At 38.4% G+C, this 16249-nt stretch overlaps 1 protein-coding gene across 1 annotated transcript in view; it reads left to right on the forward strand.

The window, feature by feature from the left end:
- The window catches only part of BMPR1A (bone morphogenetic protein receptor type 1A), a 34670-nt gene that overhangs the window by 3765 nt on the left and 14656 nt on the right, over positions 1 to 16249 (forward strand). The window contains exons 2-5 of the mRNA XM_046027110.1: positions 3335 to 3497; positions 5893 to 5995; positions 10123 to 10219; positions 10383 to 10482. Coding sequence (XP_045883066.1) covers positions 3335 to 3497; positions 5893 to 5995; positions 10123 to 10219; positions 10383 to 10482 — 463 coding nt within the window. The remainder of the gene's footprint in view (positions 1 to 3334; positions 3498 to 5892; positions 5996 to 10122; positions 10220 to 10382; positions 10483 to 16249) is intronic.

A 16249-nucleotide genomic window follows, 5' to 3' on the forward strand; every position in this document is an offset into this window, starting at 1 on the left:
TTATCCACTTAATGCACTCGGCCACTCATTCAGGACTTTGGAGTAGTATGTAACCTGTCCACCAGGTTCACATGGGCCTCTTCATGATCTAGCAGTGAGTAGCTAAGAGAAATTGTCAGTGCCCAACACACCTAGTATTCAGTGATGAAGAAGAAATTGGATAAGTCCTATATAAACTCCCATTCAGAAGGACAGCTTGGAAGCCACCTTCAGTAATCACTGCTTCATAGTACATAGGTTAAGGAGAATTGTTACTGATGTCCCAGTGATGTCTCATTGATGTCCCATTTGTCTCTCCTGCTCTCCTACCGTTTGCCTTCTGATTCCTATTCTAGACATTGTGCCTTAAGGATGGGGGAGGACTTTCTCTGCTTTGTACAAAGGAAGCCCCTAGATTGCTGGGAAAGCAAGAAAAATTATTTAGTCAGGAAAAAAATGGTAAAATCATTGATGCCAAAAATTGCCATTAATGACAAAGGTGGTATAAACGTGTCTGTATATAGCCACTTGTCTCTTTGAGCCATTCTTCTCCGTATTTATATATATTTAGTTTTTTCTCAGTTGTTACATTTGAATTTGTAAACCTTAAATATTTTTTTGCATGTATTTGTTTTGAAATACAACCTATAGCTTCGGCCCACCCAGACCTCATAATTTTATGCTTTGTAAACACAGGACTATGAGTAGAAAGAGATTGGTATATTGTAGAACTAACAGAAAGCTAGCATGCCTATGCATGGTGGAGAGTAGGTGCTGTGAGTTGATGTTGTAAAGGTACACAGGGTCCAAATTCTGCTGGCAGTGGGTGTGGTGAAGAAGGTTGAAGTTTATTCTGAGTGCATATGGAGTCATTAATTGGTTTTAAGCAGGGGGGCATGACAGGATCAGATTTATGTTTATAAGCTAACTCTGGCTCCTGTGTTGGAAATGGATGGGAGGGCCCAAGAACAGAAGTTGGGAGGTCAGCATGGAGATTCCTATCAGAAGTGGCACGGCATGATGGGCCCAGGTAATAGCAGTGAAGTTGGAAAAAACTGGAAAAACTTGAGATCTATTTTAGAGGTTGGGCCAAAAGACTTGGGGAGATGGGTTTGAGGAGATACGTCAGTGAGTTCTATTTTGGACAAGTTAATTTTGAGATTACTTAAGCAGTTTAAGGCTGGAGGAGTAAATCTAGGAACCATCCGCAAAGAGATTTGTTTAAACCATGGATGGGTGCTATCACCTAGGGAGATAGTGCAGAGAGGCTTTGTTATTTTTCTTTATTTTTGTTATTTTTCTCTGCATCCAGTGCCTCTATTTAGGGAAATCTTACAACTTTAAGATACAGCTTAGTTTTCATTACTTTTGACACCTAGGCTGAGTTTGTGTTACAGGCGCCTTCCTTTGTTTACCTTTGTATTATATCACTTTTCACAGTGTGTTTGTTTATGTCTTACTGCCCTTCCCTGTTTCTCAAGGACCAGATCAGTTTCCAGCATTCAGTAACTTGCTTGCACATAGCTGGCCTCTAATCAATATTTTGTTAAATAAATATTTGAGGTAATATAAACCCCAGGTGCAAATTATTATAATTAGGGTTTTTAATTTCCTAAATTCAGATAACGTTTTGGGAAATTATGTGTGTTAACCATGCTGTAACTTTGAATATTCTAGGTATTGGTGATCTTTTAGTATGATCTTTGTTATTAAGTAATTTCTTCATTTATACCCTTTTTTATATGTAATTATGCCCTTTATTATACATTCATGTCTATATATAACCTTCAGTTGAATTGAGCAGGAATTATTATCACCTTTTTTAGAAATAGAAGCGCTTCAGAGAATAACACCTATGGATATATTTGGGAGTTGAACCCTTACCTTCACACTGTTACTTCCATGTCATTTCTACCACACTATACCACTTTTTTTGTGTTTCATTGTAATTTTGAAAAATTAATTGCATGTGGTATATTATTTACCATTTGTTCTCCATGCTTAGATTAATGCTTCCCTCTGTTATCAGAGTGGATTTTAAAGCTGGCGAGAAGACTTCAGATGGCCTCTAGTTTTGTGGTCTTACTAAGTAAATGAGGTCTGGAGAAGTGACATGGCTGGTCCATGATTATCCAGCTAGCTAAACTGTGGTGAGACCATCATAGGACCATAGTAGACCACAGTACAGGTCTCCTCATTTTTAGCCTAGTGGATTTCTTCTGTTCTTTCCCACCTTGCCTTTTTGTTACTTTTTACAGTTGAGGTTCCTAATGTAAATGAGGTCATTAAGCTTTTTATCAATTTAAAGGGTTAAATGAAGATTATTAAAATTCAAAGCATGGAGTCACTAAAAAAAAAAAAAATAGCAGGACATTCTTTTCCAGTTATGAGTATGTGTTTGTATGTTACTTTTTCTTTTCAGTAGTTCATTTTGCCCTTGTAGCTAAATTTAAAGTCAAGTCCACATTATGCTTAAGCCACTTATCTAACTTTTATAATGAAGTGTTGTTTATACACAATTCTCTTAATATTTTATACCTGTTTGGCTCTACATTTTATTCCCTGGAGGTCAGCCCTACAGGAATAGGCTAGCCAATTTCAGTTGATTCAGGGAAGGAGGAATTACTGAAACGTTTTAGTTCTGTTCTGCTTTCAGCCTGGAAGATTCAGTACCAAATATGACAGTATCTGTCATTTGAGGCTACTTGACTCTAATGCAAGAACACAGTTCTATTTTCATAAGCTAACTACTGCCCTACAGTAACCTTCAGTTTCTGGCAGCATAGGCTGGATTTGAACCAATGACCTTGAGATAAAAGGCACCAGATAATATGATTAGTCTCCTTGCTCTCACAATTCCCTTACTTAAGCAAGTAAAGTCCAAAACGGAATGCTTAGCAACTCCACTTCCATCTAGAGGCACAAATAAAGGACTTCTTTTTTTTTTTTTTTTTAAGCTAGTCCCACATCTTGAGCCAAGGAGTTTAAGAACCATAATTCATGTGTTTTTTTTTTTTAATGATTGGAAACAATCTCAGACTTCCTGAAATCGCTTCCCATTTTGCACCTTTCTTACAAGTCACGACAATATTCTACCTTTGCCACATTGTTTGTCTTCCACTGTGCAAAATTTGTGACACTGTCCTCTCTGTATGTCTCACAAAACCTAGGTTGGTTTTTCTGTGCACAGTAGGTTATTAACAAATGTTAAATGTATGAATGAAATGTATTTTTAATTAAACACAGTAGCTGCCATACTGTAATAAGAAAACCTAGAAACTTCTCATTGGAAATTGAAATGAAAGAACTAGCTTTTCAGAAATGGTTTATTCACAAATTTCATATTTGAATACAGGGCAGAATCTAGACAGTATGCTCCACGGTACTGGGATGAAATCGGACTCTGACCAGAAAAAATCAGAAAATGGAGTAACCTTAGCACCAGAGGATACCTTGCCTTTTTTAAAGTGCTATTGCTCAGGACACTGCCCAGATGATGCTATTAATAACACATGCATGTAAGTATTTTATGCAGCCCTTCTTGAAGTTATGAGAATAGGAGTGCATTTGATGCTATTTTAGGAATTGTTCACATTGTTTAATGTTTTTTTTCCCCCCTTAATTTTATGTGGTATCTTTCCAAAGAGCCAAAAAGCTTCTTGTTCTGCGTATGGGAACATTTAGTACTACTATATGATTGATGGTTCTTTTTGTAACTTACAGTAACATTGTAATATCCCCCCCAAAAAAAACAAAAAAAAAACATTGTAATATCCCTTTTAAAGGAGATAAAAGGAATCTGGTATTTATGTAACATGTTGAGTTTATTTAATAATCTTTTTATCATAAAGTTTATTGATACTTACTGTAGAAAATTTAGAGATTACCAAAAAAGCAATTCAATCCAATCTTATAATTCTGAATTGGCTGAAATATTTTACCGAAAGATAGGAGTTGATATTGTGATATTTAATTAATTTTATGTTACTTTCTTACAAGTGAGCTCCCAATCCAAGCCTGATTTATATGACAGTTTTAATTTTCCTACTTAATTTTATGTTCACTTTGCAACACATTTGTAAATGATCATATAATTCTATTCCATATTGTTTGGGGACATCAAAGAATTGACTTATTAGCCAAAAAAATTCCCTGAATGACACAGTCTCATCAATTAATTAATTGTGTCCCTTTTATGAAGGTAATAACATCCTACTTTGTGCTTTCCTAATGATTGGATACTCTTTGAATGTCATCAGACGTAAAGCAAAAAAGTATACATGTAAAATACTGAAATTATATCAATATCTCACCATGTCTTAGATTTGTTGTTTTGTCCTTTGGTGGTGGTTTAATTTATTGTGACAGCTTGGATGATCTGGCACAGGGGCATGTTCCCCACTAGGGCACCAAGTATTTTCTTGCCAAACTTCTTGTCCGTAGTATGTGCCTGATATGTGTGGGCTGTTAGTGGTTTAGTAAAACAAAATAGAACTGAATCATTAATTTTAACAGACTTTTGCCCCATACTTAGCATTTTTCCCTACAAAAAAGTAATAATTCTGCAAGAGTCTTTTAATATACTTATTGATGTGAATAAGTAAGAACACCCAAAAACTTTTTTTTTAAGATTTTATTTATTGATTTATTTGTGAGAGAGAGAAAATCTAAAGCATACTCCCAGCTGAGCATGGAGCCTGATATGTATCTCAATCCCACAATCCTGAGACCATATCCTGGGCCAAAATCTAAGAGTCAGACACAACTGACTGATCCACCCAGGCGTCCCACACAAAAAAAACTTTTACAAGTATCTTCCTACCCATTAAGGTCTAAATGAATATATTAGGGATAAACTCCAACATACTTAATACTAAAATGATAACATTTCATTAAATACATATATATGTACATTTCTTGAAGCTATTCAGAAGTTATCCCTTTTTTCTTATCACATTTGGTAAAACGCACCTCTCATGATCTTAGTTATTCCCAAATATATTTTTGTCATTTAGTCTGGTTTTGTGTTTCATAGAAAAGTTGTTTTTATTTATTGTCTATTGTATGAATACTGAAAATTCTGTGGATAAAAAGAGGAAGTCTTTTTTTTTTTTAAGATTTTCATTTATTTATTTGATAGACAGAGATCACAAGTAGTCAGAGAGGCAGACAGAGAAAGAGGAGGAAGCAGGCTCCCTGCCGAGCAGAGAGCCCAACGTGGGGCTCAGTCGCAGGACCCCGAGACCACGACCCGAGCCAAAGGCAGAGGCTTTAACCGACTGAGCCACCCAGGCACCCCAAGAGGATGTCATTTTTTTAAAAGATTTATTTATTTGAAAGAGAGAAAGCAAGCGTGTATGAGTTGGGAGAGGGGCAAAGGAGGAGGAGAGAGAGAGCGAGAGCAAATAAATCTCAAGCACAGTCCCCACTGAACATGGAGTCTTGCTCAGAGCTTGATTCCACAACCCTGAGATCTTGACCTGAGCCTGAGCTGAAACCAGGAGTCAGACACTCAGTCGATTGAGTCACCTAAGTGTCCTAAAGAGGCAGCCATTTTTACACATATTTTTAAAACATTAAGATTCTTTACTTTGTAAAATTTTACAAATCAGCTTTCTGTGATCATGTAACTGTGATTAGCAAAGAGAAGTTACATAGTCATATTTAGAGGACTCATTTTAAAAGAAATCTTTTTTCCCCTTGGACTATTAGGTTTTAGTTCAGACGTGACCTCTTTCATTTGCCTGAAAACCCATCGAGTTTTGCCAATAAATAACACAAATGTAGTTCTAGTTCAAAAAACAGGAACTAAAGGCCATCAGTATCCAGTCACATTCAAATTGAGATTTAATTGGTACTTTCTGATGTAACGTTATGTTTTCTTTTTTTTGGGGGGGGGGTCTTTTCTTTTAGAACTAATGGGCATTGCTTTGCCATCATCGAAGAAGATGACCAGGGAGAAACCACGTTAGCTTCAGGGTGTATGAAATATGAAGGATCTGACTTTCAGTGCAAGGTAAGGATATCCACTGGGGCCTCTGAAATAAAGAAGGGAGGGACCACATGAAAAGTATTCATCTCTCCAGGAGAACTGTGCCTGATCTGTTCATCACTGTATCTTCTTGTAAATCAAATATACTGGAGGAAGCTTAGCTCTTGCTTCAAGTAGTAAGATTGTGGTAATTTTGTGGTAATTGAAGTTCCAGATTATTTTATTTTACTTTTTAAAAAAAGGTTTAAATCATCCTGTTTGCAGATTGTCGTGACTGCAAAAAATATTGTCACAGTATCACCCATGGATTATAAAACTGACTGGAAAGACTTTAGGGTAATGGACAGTAACCTTTGTGTCACTGAGACAAGTCCTTGTAAGGAAATCTCAGTGGAGTTATTTTAACAGCAGCAGCAAAGGCTTTAGAGGGCTGGTAGGAAAGAGTTTATGAACATCCTGATGGCTGTCAGGTATAAATCTAATCTCTTCAAAATCCTATACAGTAATTTTACCCCAGCAGCCCTTCTAGTGTTTCTGAAAAACAGTTTCAGATGGAACCGTTTGTGACAAATTTAAGGTTCGACTATTTTAGGAAGTTATTTCCATCATTAAGAAATTCTCAGGATTGATAGAAACTTTAAAGGTTATATGGTCCAACCTCTGCTAAAGTTCAGGATCCCTCCCACACATACACACGTATTGTATCCCATCTGTTTTCTAGTGCAACACCTCTAGTAATGGGTCCTCACTCCCAAGACTACCTATTTCGTCTGTATGAACAACCTGACCTGATCTTTAGAAAGCTCTTCCTTCTAATGACTATAAATCTCTTTCTGCCCCTTTGGACCACAGAGGACAAATCTAAAGCCTCCCTAATAAGACAGTCCTTTACTGTGTGAAGAAAGTTTTCTGTGTGGTCCTGCGTTCCTCCCCATACCCTCTCATCTTTGCCTGGTGAAAATGTGAGTTCCTGGTCACCTCAACTGCTCCGTGTGTGATCAGCTTCAGTTACTCTGGTTTCTCAGTGTTGTATGCAGAATCAAGTGTGGTTTGACCCGGGGTGGGCAGGAGGGAGATAAATAGCTCCTTTCTCTTTTTCTAAATACAGCCAAATCTCATGTTAGATGGCAGATTGTCATACCACACTCTTGAAACCTGTCGAGCTTCCCGTCAGCTGAAATCCCCATCTTGCACTCAACGCTACTGCTGAACCACATCTCTTCCATTCTTTGTTGGTGCTTTTGGTTTCTTGACACAAATGGGAGGATGGGAATGGAATGAGTTTTGTTAAACAGTTGTTACATACTTGTCTATGTTACATTTTATCATGTTAGAATTATTCCTTTGTTGTAATTTGTCAGGATTTGGGGGGGAATGCTAATTTGATTATTTCTTCCAGTTTTATGCCATTTGCATGTTTATCAACCACGAACTCTGTACCTTTGTTAATCACTGAAAATACGGAAGAAAGAACCTTGGTTAGAGCACGGAGCTCAGCAGTAATAACCAATAGCCTGCAAGCCCCCTAAACTAGGTGTATTATAAATTGAACTCACTAATAGAAGTTAGTGGTTAAACTTCACAGTATGTATTCAAATCCATGTGCTGCTTCTTGCTAGCTGCAGAACGTTGGGGCAAGAAGCTTTTCTTTTTTCAAGTTGTTTTCTTACTTCTAAAGGAGTTGTAAGGATCAAATGAGATATATATATGTAAAGAGTTTAGCACAGAGGGCTTAATAAATGTTAGCTTTTACAATATTGATGATATAACCGAGCAGTCGTTAAGCTGGTTATGTACATCCCCAAGTACACACAGACTGTTACACAAGGATCACATACATGCGTGGACAGTTTAGGGGAATTGCTTTCCCAAGCCTAGTCCTATATTGTACTCTTGGGCTGCCTGAGAACAGGGTTCCCCAGGCGGTTTCTGTTCCTTTCTCCTTTTGTACAATCGCCCATCTCCTGATTTACAGATCAAAGGCCTGGGACCGCAAACCTCATTTCCAGACAGTGTTGTAATTCACATCTAAGTATCTAAGCTCACATGACTCTGGTCAGTTCACAGAATTGGACATGGATGGAGGATGGGAGTGGGGGAATGCAGGAATAGAAAAGGTCCCTCCTCCAGCTTGATCATCTGATCTTTGCCCACCCAGACATACAGTTAACTATCGAAGAAAGGTGGACCTGAGGCTGCTATTGCTGTTCTTGGTCAAGCCACATCGACTCTTCTAGGGGTTTATAAGCATTTTTGGCTTGTTCTAGAATCCCCACTAGGATCATGTCACACTCATTAGGGCAGGAAGAATTTATTTATCAAATATTTAGGGTTTGCTTTTAATGTGTCAGGTACTTGGTGTAAGCTACCTCATTTCCTCGCAATTACCCCACAAGGCAGGTATTTTTGTCCTCCATTTTACAACAGAGGAAACAGAAGCCCAGAGAGAAGTTCATCGTTCACAAAGTTAGTAAATGGCAAAGCTAGGATTTAATAAGCTTTTTGGTTCCAGAGCCCTTGCTTTTTCCATAATACCATGCTGCCTCCAAACTCTAGTTGGCCAAGTCTGCTTTCTTTTTCTTTTAAAAAAAGAAAGAGTATAACATTTAGCTCTTTAGTTTCCAGTACTCGTTCTTGCTAAAATCTTAGCATCACACCGGCCTTCCAGGCCTCTTTCTTCCTTTGCTGGGTGTGCTCACCGGGCTTCAGCTTCAAGGGCAGGCACTCCTGCAGAGCGCAGGAGCCCTGGAGGACCTGTTGCTGTGTCTGGGAGAGCAGCTTCCACGTACGGTGCTGATCTGTGCCCCTCTCCTACTGTCTCGTCAGCAGCACATTCATTGCTGTGTCTGTCCTCTAGCAGTGCCACAGAAACCCTTTGTTGGTTTTTCTTTGCGTTTTCTCTTCTGCAAGGCTCAGCTCATTTTGGTCGTTAGCCTTCCTGCAACTGTTCTTGGAGCTTCGCAGCCCTTGTACTCATTTTCAGTTATGTACTCTTCATTCCATCCTTCATGTAAGTGTCCTTGGGCTGGGATTATTTCAGAGTCACCTGTATAACTCCTGACCTATCTCTCTCTTCTCTTTTTATGATCATTTACAAGTAAAAATTGTTTTAATGTTAAAAATTCAGTTAAAGTATAAAACTTGTGCTTTTGAAAGTTTCCAAATATTCTTGATCCACTTTCCATGATAGAATCTCAAGTCATGGACTCCTGAAATCTTTCTTTCCGGCCATCTGATACTTAAGAATAATATGGTCAATTTCTGCTTATAGTGTTGCTACTCGTATAATGACAAGTAATTCCTTTCGGTTACTATTTTGGTCCAGAATGGCAGTTTTCCCAGGCAGGGCTGAAATGTCAGCATTTGAGTTAATAACTTGTCAGGCACTCTACCAGTCAAGTCAAACTTCACACATAATTGTTGGTGTCTGTTCTCATGACTACGGTGTTTTTCTGTGCTCACTGATTGACCTATTAGGGACACATCTCATACCTGGTTGGTAGACTCTAAGAAACTCAGAAAAATGGCTTCTATATTTTGCTTTTGTCCTCACTGCATCTGCTTTAACTTGCTTCTACGTGGGGTTCATTAGTCTCAGTGTAGTTGTTGTAAGCAGACTGTAGTATCTTCTACCGACTCAACCACTTTTCCTGATGTCTCTTTTCTCTAGACTGGGACACCCTCCACCCAAGTAGTTTTGGTACTGCTCTGAGATCATGTGTGCCCTACTAGTTCATCATTATGATAAAATGTCTTATCCATGTTTTTTAAGGAAAAGATACTGTGACTTACATTTTTACTGAAAACAAATGAAAAGGAATATATTAAGATAAGCCAAAGTTTTAGTGAAAAATACTTAATGAACTTTTGTTTGTAATTTATAGTTCAGTGTTCCAACACACCATCCACATACATTCTCTTTAGGAAAAATAATTTCACAATTATTTCAAGCACAGATTCTAAGTTTTCAGCACAGATTCTAAGTTTCAGCACAGATTCTAAATTTTCAGTAATCTTTTTTTACACATAAAATTTGGAGGTCCTGTTCTTTCAGCTGAATTAGAAACTATACTTATGAATATTTAAAAATGCCTCATTATCAACCTTAAAATATCAAGCCATTTTTAATTTTATTACTACTCTTCCTCTAGGATTCACCAAAAGCCCAGTTACGCCGGACGATAGAATGTTGTCGGACCAATTTATGTAACCAGTATTTACAACCTACACTGCCCCCTGTTGTCATAGGTAGGTTAGCCGAAAAGAGTGTGATCATGATTTTCAATAAAATGTTTTCTCTGGTTTTTACAATAAGCAAGCTTTCTAGAATTTAACACTACAAATTATTTTTCCCCTTTACTATGTAATAGAAAGATAATGTGTATACTTCATTGCTTACTTCCCTTGTCAGGTCCATTTTTTGATGGCAGCATTCGGTGGCTGGTTGTGCTCATTTCTATGGCTGTCTGCATAATTGCGATGATCATCTTCTCCAGCTGCTTTTGTTACAAGTAAGATAATTATTTTGATATGAAATATTTTGTTGAATATTATATATGAGCAATTATTCTTTAAAATACAGTACAGGGGCACCTGGGTGGCTCAGTGGATTAAAGCCTCTGTCTTCGGCTCAGTCATGATCTCAGGGTCCTGGGATCGAGCCCCGCATCAGGCTCTCTGCTTGGCGGGGAGCCTGCTTCCCCCTCTCTCTCTCTACCTGCCTCTCTGCCTGCTTGTAATCTCTGTCTATCAAATAAATAAATAAATATTTTTTTAAAAAAATAAAAATAAAAGCCAGTGCAAAGAAATTACTGACTGTTGAATACAATTCAGATACCCTTAGCTTATGTTCTCTGGTTCTGTCTCCTTTAGGTTATAAGCTCCTAACTAGAATATAATTTTCTTAAGGGAAAAGAGGACCTTACTACAGTTAGTTGAACCCAACTCTATACTTCTTTCTTCGTTCATGAGTTCTGACGATTTTTCTTATTTTTTAAAATACTGAACTTTTGTATATATGAATGTTGAAAATCTGTCCCAAAAAGCCAGCTACATTATCATTCTTATTTGTGCCTTCAGAATTGTTTGTGTTTAGTCATGATTTCCTAAAAGAGAAAAGTAATAACAGGACGGATAAACTTCAGTAATAAAGCATTATCTTACTGGCATATGGATAGACCGAGAGATCAGTAGAACAGGTTACTAGACCCATAAACAGACCCAAGAATATAAAGAAATTTAGAATAGGGGCACCTGGGTGGCTCAGTGGGTTAAAGCCTCTGCCTTCGGCTCAGGTCATGATCCCAGGGTCCTGGGATCGAGCCCCGCATCGGGCTCTCTGCTCAGTGGGGAGCCTGCTTCCCTTCCTCTCTCTGCCTGCCTCTCTGCCTGCTTGTGATCTCTGTCAAATAAATAAATAAAATCTTAATAAAAAGAAATTTAGAATATGGTAAAGGGAACATTTCAGATCACTGGGGAGAAGTTGGATAATTCTATAAATGGATTTGGTAGTAGGTAGCTACATGGAAAAAGATAAAGATTTTTTTTTTTAAAGATGAGGTTTAAGATGCAGTTTAATCAGTTACCTAAATTGGAATAAGTTTTACCCAGATTAGAGCTAGATATATGTAAAATGAAGTGATTAAAGCACTGGAACAAACCATGGAAGAATTTTTTTAAAAAATGATCTCAGAATGTGGAAGCCCTTTCTGAGTCTGACACAAGACTGAAAAGCAAAAAAACACACCCACAGAAAACAAAACCTTAAAATTAAAAAAAAAAAAATTGTGTCAACTACATAAAAATAAAACTTTACTATGTGGCAGAAACCACCATAAACAGAATACAGTGAAAAATATTGGCATCTCATATTACAGAGAGCTGATTTCTCAAACACGGAGAGTTTTTATAAATCAAAAAGAAAGAAACCTTAGCAGTTCAGTGGGAAAATGAATTATTTACCTAAAAGGAAATACTTATAGCTTTTAAAAGCAGAATAAAAAGATGACTCAAGGGGCACCTGGGTGGCTCAGTGGGTTAAAGCCTCTGCCTTCAGCTCAGGTCATGATCCCGGGGTTCTGGGATTGAGCCCCTCATTGGGCTCTCTGCTCAGTGGGGAGCCTGCTTCCCCTACTCTCTGCCTGCCTCTCTGCCTACTTGTGATCTCTCTCTGTCAAATAAATAAATAAAATCTTTTAAAAAAATGACTCAAGAATACTCAGAATATGAAAAATATAAATTAAAGTCATACTGAGATACTATTTTTCACATGTTATACTGGCAAAAATCGTAAAGAGACAAGTTGAGCATACTTAACTGTTGCTGCCTCCAGTAAAAAAAAGCAAGCAGTAAAAAGTTTTGAACTTCTTCATCCAAATGGGATGAGGAGAACAAGAGGTAACAGCAAAAAACTTTGGAACTTGTGAAGCTTTTGGATGAGTAGTAAGTGACTTTGCAGATCTAAAAAATCAGACTCCTAGGCTAGAACTTTGAGAAAGTAGCAACCAGTTTATATCCTAGAATTCTCCAAGAAGCTCAAGAATTGGCAGTACCGGTTATCTCTGGAAGTAAAGTTGAGAGTGGCAGTAAAACCAAGAGGATTGCTTGAAAGTCTATTTTTAGAAAGTCAGATGCTCAGTGTGTTATGCAATACTGCATTAAGAAATCACTTCCAAACACAGTGGCTTAAAACAGCAATTATTATCTCTCACTGTGGGTCAGAAACTCAGGAGTGACTGTCTGGGTGTCAGGATCTTTCACAATATCCAGCCAGACGTCAGTAGAGGTTGTGCTTGCCTGAAGGCTTTGCCTGGAGCTGGTAGATCACCTTCCAAAATAAAGGTAGCTCTCTTCTCCGGCTCACAAATTGGCGGGAAGCCTTAGTTTCTCTGATGGTGAGCCTCTCTGCAGAGCTGCTTGAGTGTCCTTGCAGTATGAAGCCTGGCTTTTTCCTCCTCGCGTGACCCAAGAGATCAAGGTGGAAACTACAAATCTGTATACAATCTAAACTCAAAAGTTACACCATCATGGAGCGCCTGGGTGGCTCAGTCGTTAAGTGACTGCCTTCGACTCAGATCATGATCCCAGAGTGCTGGGATCGAGCCCTGCATTGGGCTGCCTGCTTGGCAGGAAGCCTGCTTCTCCCTCTCTCACTCCCCCGCTGTGCCTCTCTCTGTCAGATAAATTTAAAAATCTTTAAAAGTTACACCATCACTTCTGTCACATTCTTTTGGTCACACAGGTCAGTCCTACTGTGTTATGGAAGGGAACTAAACAAGGACGTGCTTACTGGGAGGTAAGGGTTGTTGTGGGCCATCTTCTAGGGCAAGTACAACAGATGTTGAGATTCATGACTCCTGTTCTGAGAGTCACTTCCCCACCACCTCCCTAACAGAAAGCGAGAAAGTATATTACCTGGAAAGAACAAAGATAATATTCTTAGCGGTGGCCCTCATTATTGAGGGTGAGGTATTACAGTGAAAATATGGTGATAAAGTGAACATTTACGTACTAATTGGTGTTAGTACAATGCCAGGATGCTGTCAGCTAGGCTTATTCAAATGACAGATGGGAAGAATCTTCTTGGGGAAATCCATCCAGCCCAAGAGAAGAGACCTAAACCTGCTGACCTCAGTGGGCCCAATGAAACGGCCCAGGCAGTTATCTTACAGTGAAGCCTATAATCAGTAAGGCCTGCTCACACACTAATAGCTGCCAATCAGGCAGTGAAACACACTAATCCCCAAAAAACAGGAGACAAATAAAGTGAGCCTTATGATTGCCTACCTTATTGACCAGAGAGAATTTCTACCTATAGGACACGGGAGGAACCCAGGTGTAGTCCAGGAGGTTCTGACTCCAGGAGATGTAGCTGAGTCTGGAGTACAAATAGCAGTTATAGTTCATAGGACAAAGTACTGGAGAGGAGAGTGCTTCACAAGGAAAGAACTCTGGATATCTGCACAAGGTTCCTATCAAATATTCAGCTGAATCTTGAGCAGCGCATACAAGTGAGGAAACTACCCACGGCTGGGGTTTTGCTTGATAAAACTGAAGAAAACATTGTTCGATACTCACACAATTCTGGGAATAGTGTCTGTTCCCACCAGCTGTGAGACTTGAAAACTTAATAATTCACAGGGCTTTGGTTAGAGTACTCATAGGGGTCTTGGTTCAGTATTGGAAATAATTAGCCCTAGAAGAAACATGACACTGGTCCCACCTCAGAAGGATTGTCCTGTTTCCAAATAGCTGCATCCTGGAACGTAGTTCAAGAATATTTAAAGGAATACGAAAGTACTCAGCACCCAACAAGGTAAAATTCACAATGTCTGTATCTATTCAACAATTACCAGGCATGCAAAAATAAAACCAATACAAGCAATAATGAAGAATCAAAAACAGCAAGGTAGATCTGATCTAGGTTTTAGAATTAGTATACAGGGGCATTAAAATAGTTATTACAACTTTATTTTATATGTTCAAAAAGTCAAATAGAGACATAGAAGCTATAAAGACGCAAATCAAACTTCAGGAAATGAAATCTGTACTATCTGAGATGAAATGTACACTGGATAAGATTAATGGAAGATTAGCTACTGTAGAAGAAAATAGGATCAGGCATGAAGACACTAAACAAATGGAATGCCTCGGTGGCTCAGTCGTTAAGCATGTACCTTTGGCTCAGGTCATGATCCCAGGGTGCTGTGATCGAGCCCCACATCGGGCTCCCTGCTCAGTGGGGAGCCTGCTTCTTCCTCTCACTCTGCTGCTCCCCCTACTTGGGTTCTCTCTCTCTCTGTCAGATAAATAAAATCTTTTTTAAAAGAAGAAACTAAACAAACTAAACCATTAAAAAATCACTTAAAAAATGAATTCAGCACCAGTGAGTTGTGGGACTTCAAGCAGCCTAATGTGTGTGTGTGTTTGCGTGTGTGTGTGTGTGTATTGAACAGTGCAGGGGTTAGGGGCACTGACCCCTGTACAGTCAAAAAGATTTTATTTGGCAGACAGAGAACAAGCAGAGGGAGAAGAAGCAGGTTTCCTGCTGAGCAGGGAGTCCAGGGCTCAATCCCAGGACCCTGAGATCGTGACCTGAGCTGAAGGCAGAGGCTTAACCAATTGAGCCACCCACGCGCCTCTTTCCTTGAGCACTTTGAAGAGGCTGCTGCTCTGCTTTATGCATTGTTTCCCCTGAAAAGTCAGCTACCACCCATCCTTACCTTTCTTCTTCTATACCTAATCTGCCCTTTTACTCTGGCTGCATCTAAGATTTTTTTTTCTTTATTACTGGTTTTGGGCAATTTGATAATGATGTACCTTGGTGTAGGTTTCTTTGAGTTTCTTGTACTTTGGCTCTATAGGTTTACAGTTCTAATTAAGTCTGAAAAAAAAAAAAAAACCTTTTTTTTTTTTTTTTTTTTTTTTTTTTTTCTTAAAATATTTCACTCTCTCTCCTCTTCTCTCCTTGTCTTTGGGAACTCCAGTATATATAGTTGACACTTGAACAACATGGGTTTGAACCGCCTCGGTCCATTTACATGTAGATCTTTTTTCAATACAGCATAGTACTGTAAATACAATTTCTTTATCTCATAATTTTCTTAATACATTTTTTTCTCTAAGAGCTTACTCTATTTTAAGAATACAGCATATACTACACACTGGATAAAAAAATATGTGATAATCAGGTGTTTGTTTTATTGGTAAGGCTTCCAGTCAACAGCAGGCTATTAGTAGTTACATTTTGGGGGAGTCAGTTATACACATATTTTTTTAAAAAATAGATGAGAGTAGATCTTGGATAAAATTAAAAACAAAGTTCTAGAAGTGTTATAAAGGTGTGGGTGAGTGTGGGAAGGATGGGCTATCCTATAATGGTGGGGATTTGTAACTGGTATAACCTTCAAAGAGGAGGTTAGTGGAACATTCCATCAAAATTCCAAATTCAGTTCTAACTTCTAGCAGTTTGCATACAGGTATGCCAGAAACTTTTTTCATTTTAGCCTTATATGATGTAAAACTAGAAACAACGTAAATGTTCCTGGTGAAGGAATGGTTAACTGCAGTACAAGGGACTATTGTTCCGCCATGAAAGGAAAAGGAGGCCCTTTATGTACTGCTGTGGACTGACTGAGCACACGGATAGGTTGCGAAGTGAAAAAGCAGGATGCAGGACAGTATTTACGGTACACTACCATTTCTTGAAGAAACAAGAAAAACGGGAGACGAACAGCAATGTATGTATTTTTATCTAAATAGACATAAATGCTCCTCAGA

Source organism: Meles meles, chromosome 13 (genome assembly GCF_922984935.1).
Source record: "Meles meles chromosome 13, mMelMel3.1 paternal haplotype, whole genome shotgun sequence".
NCBI classification, from domain to species: domain Eukaryota; kingdom Metazoa; phylum Chordata; class Mammalia; order Carnivora; family Mustelidae; genus Meles; species Meles meles.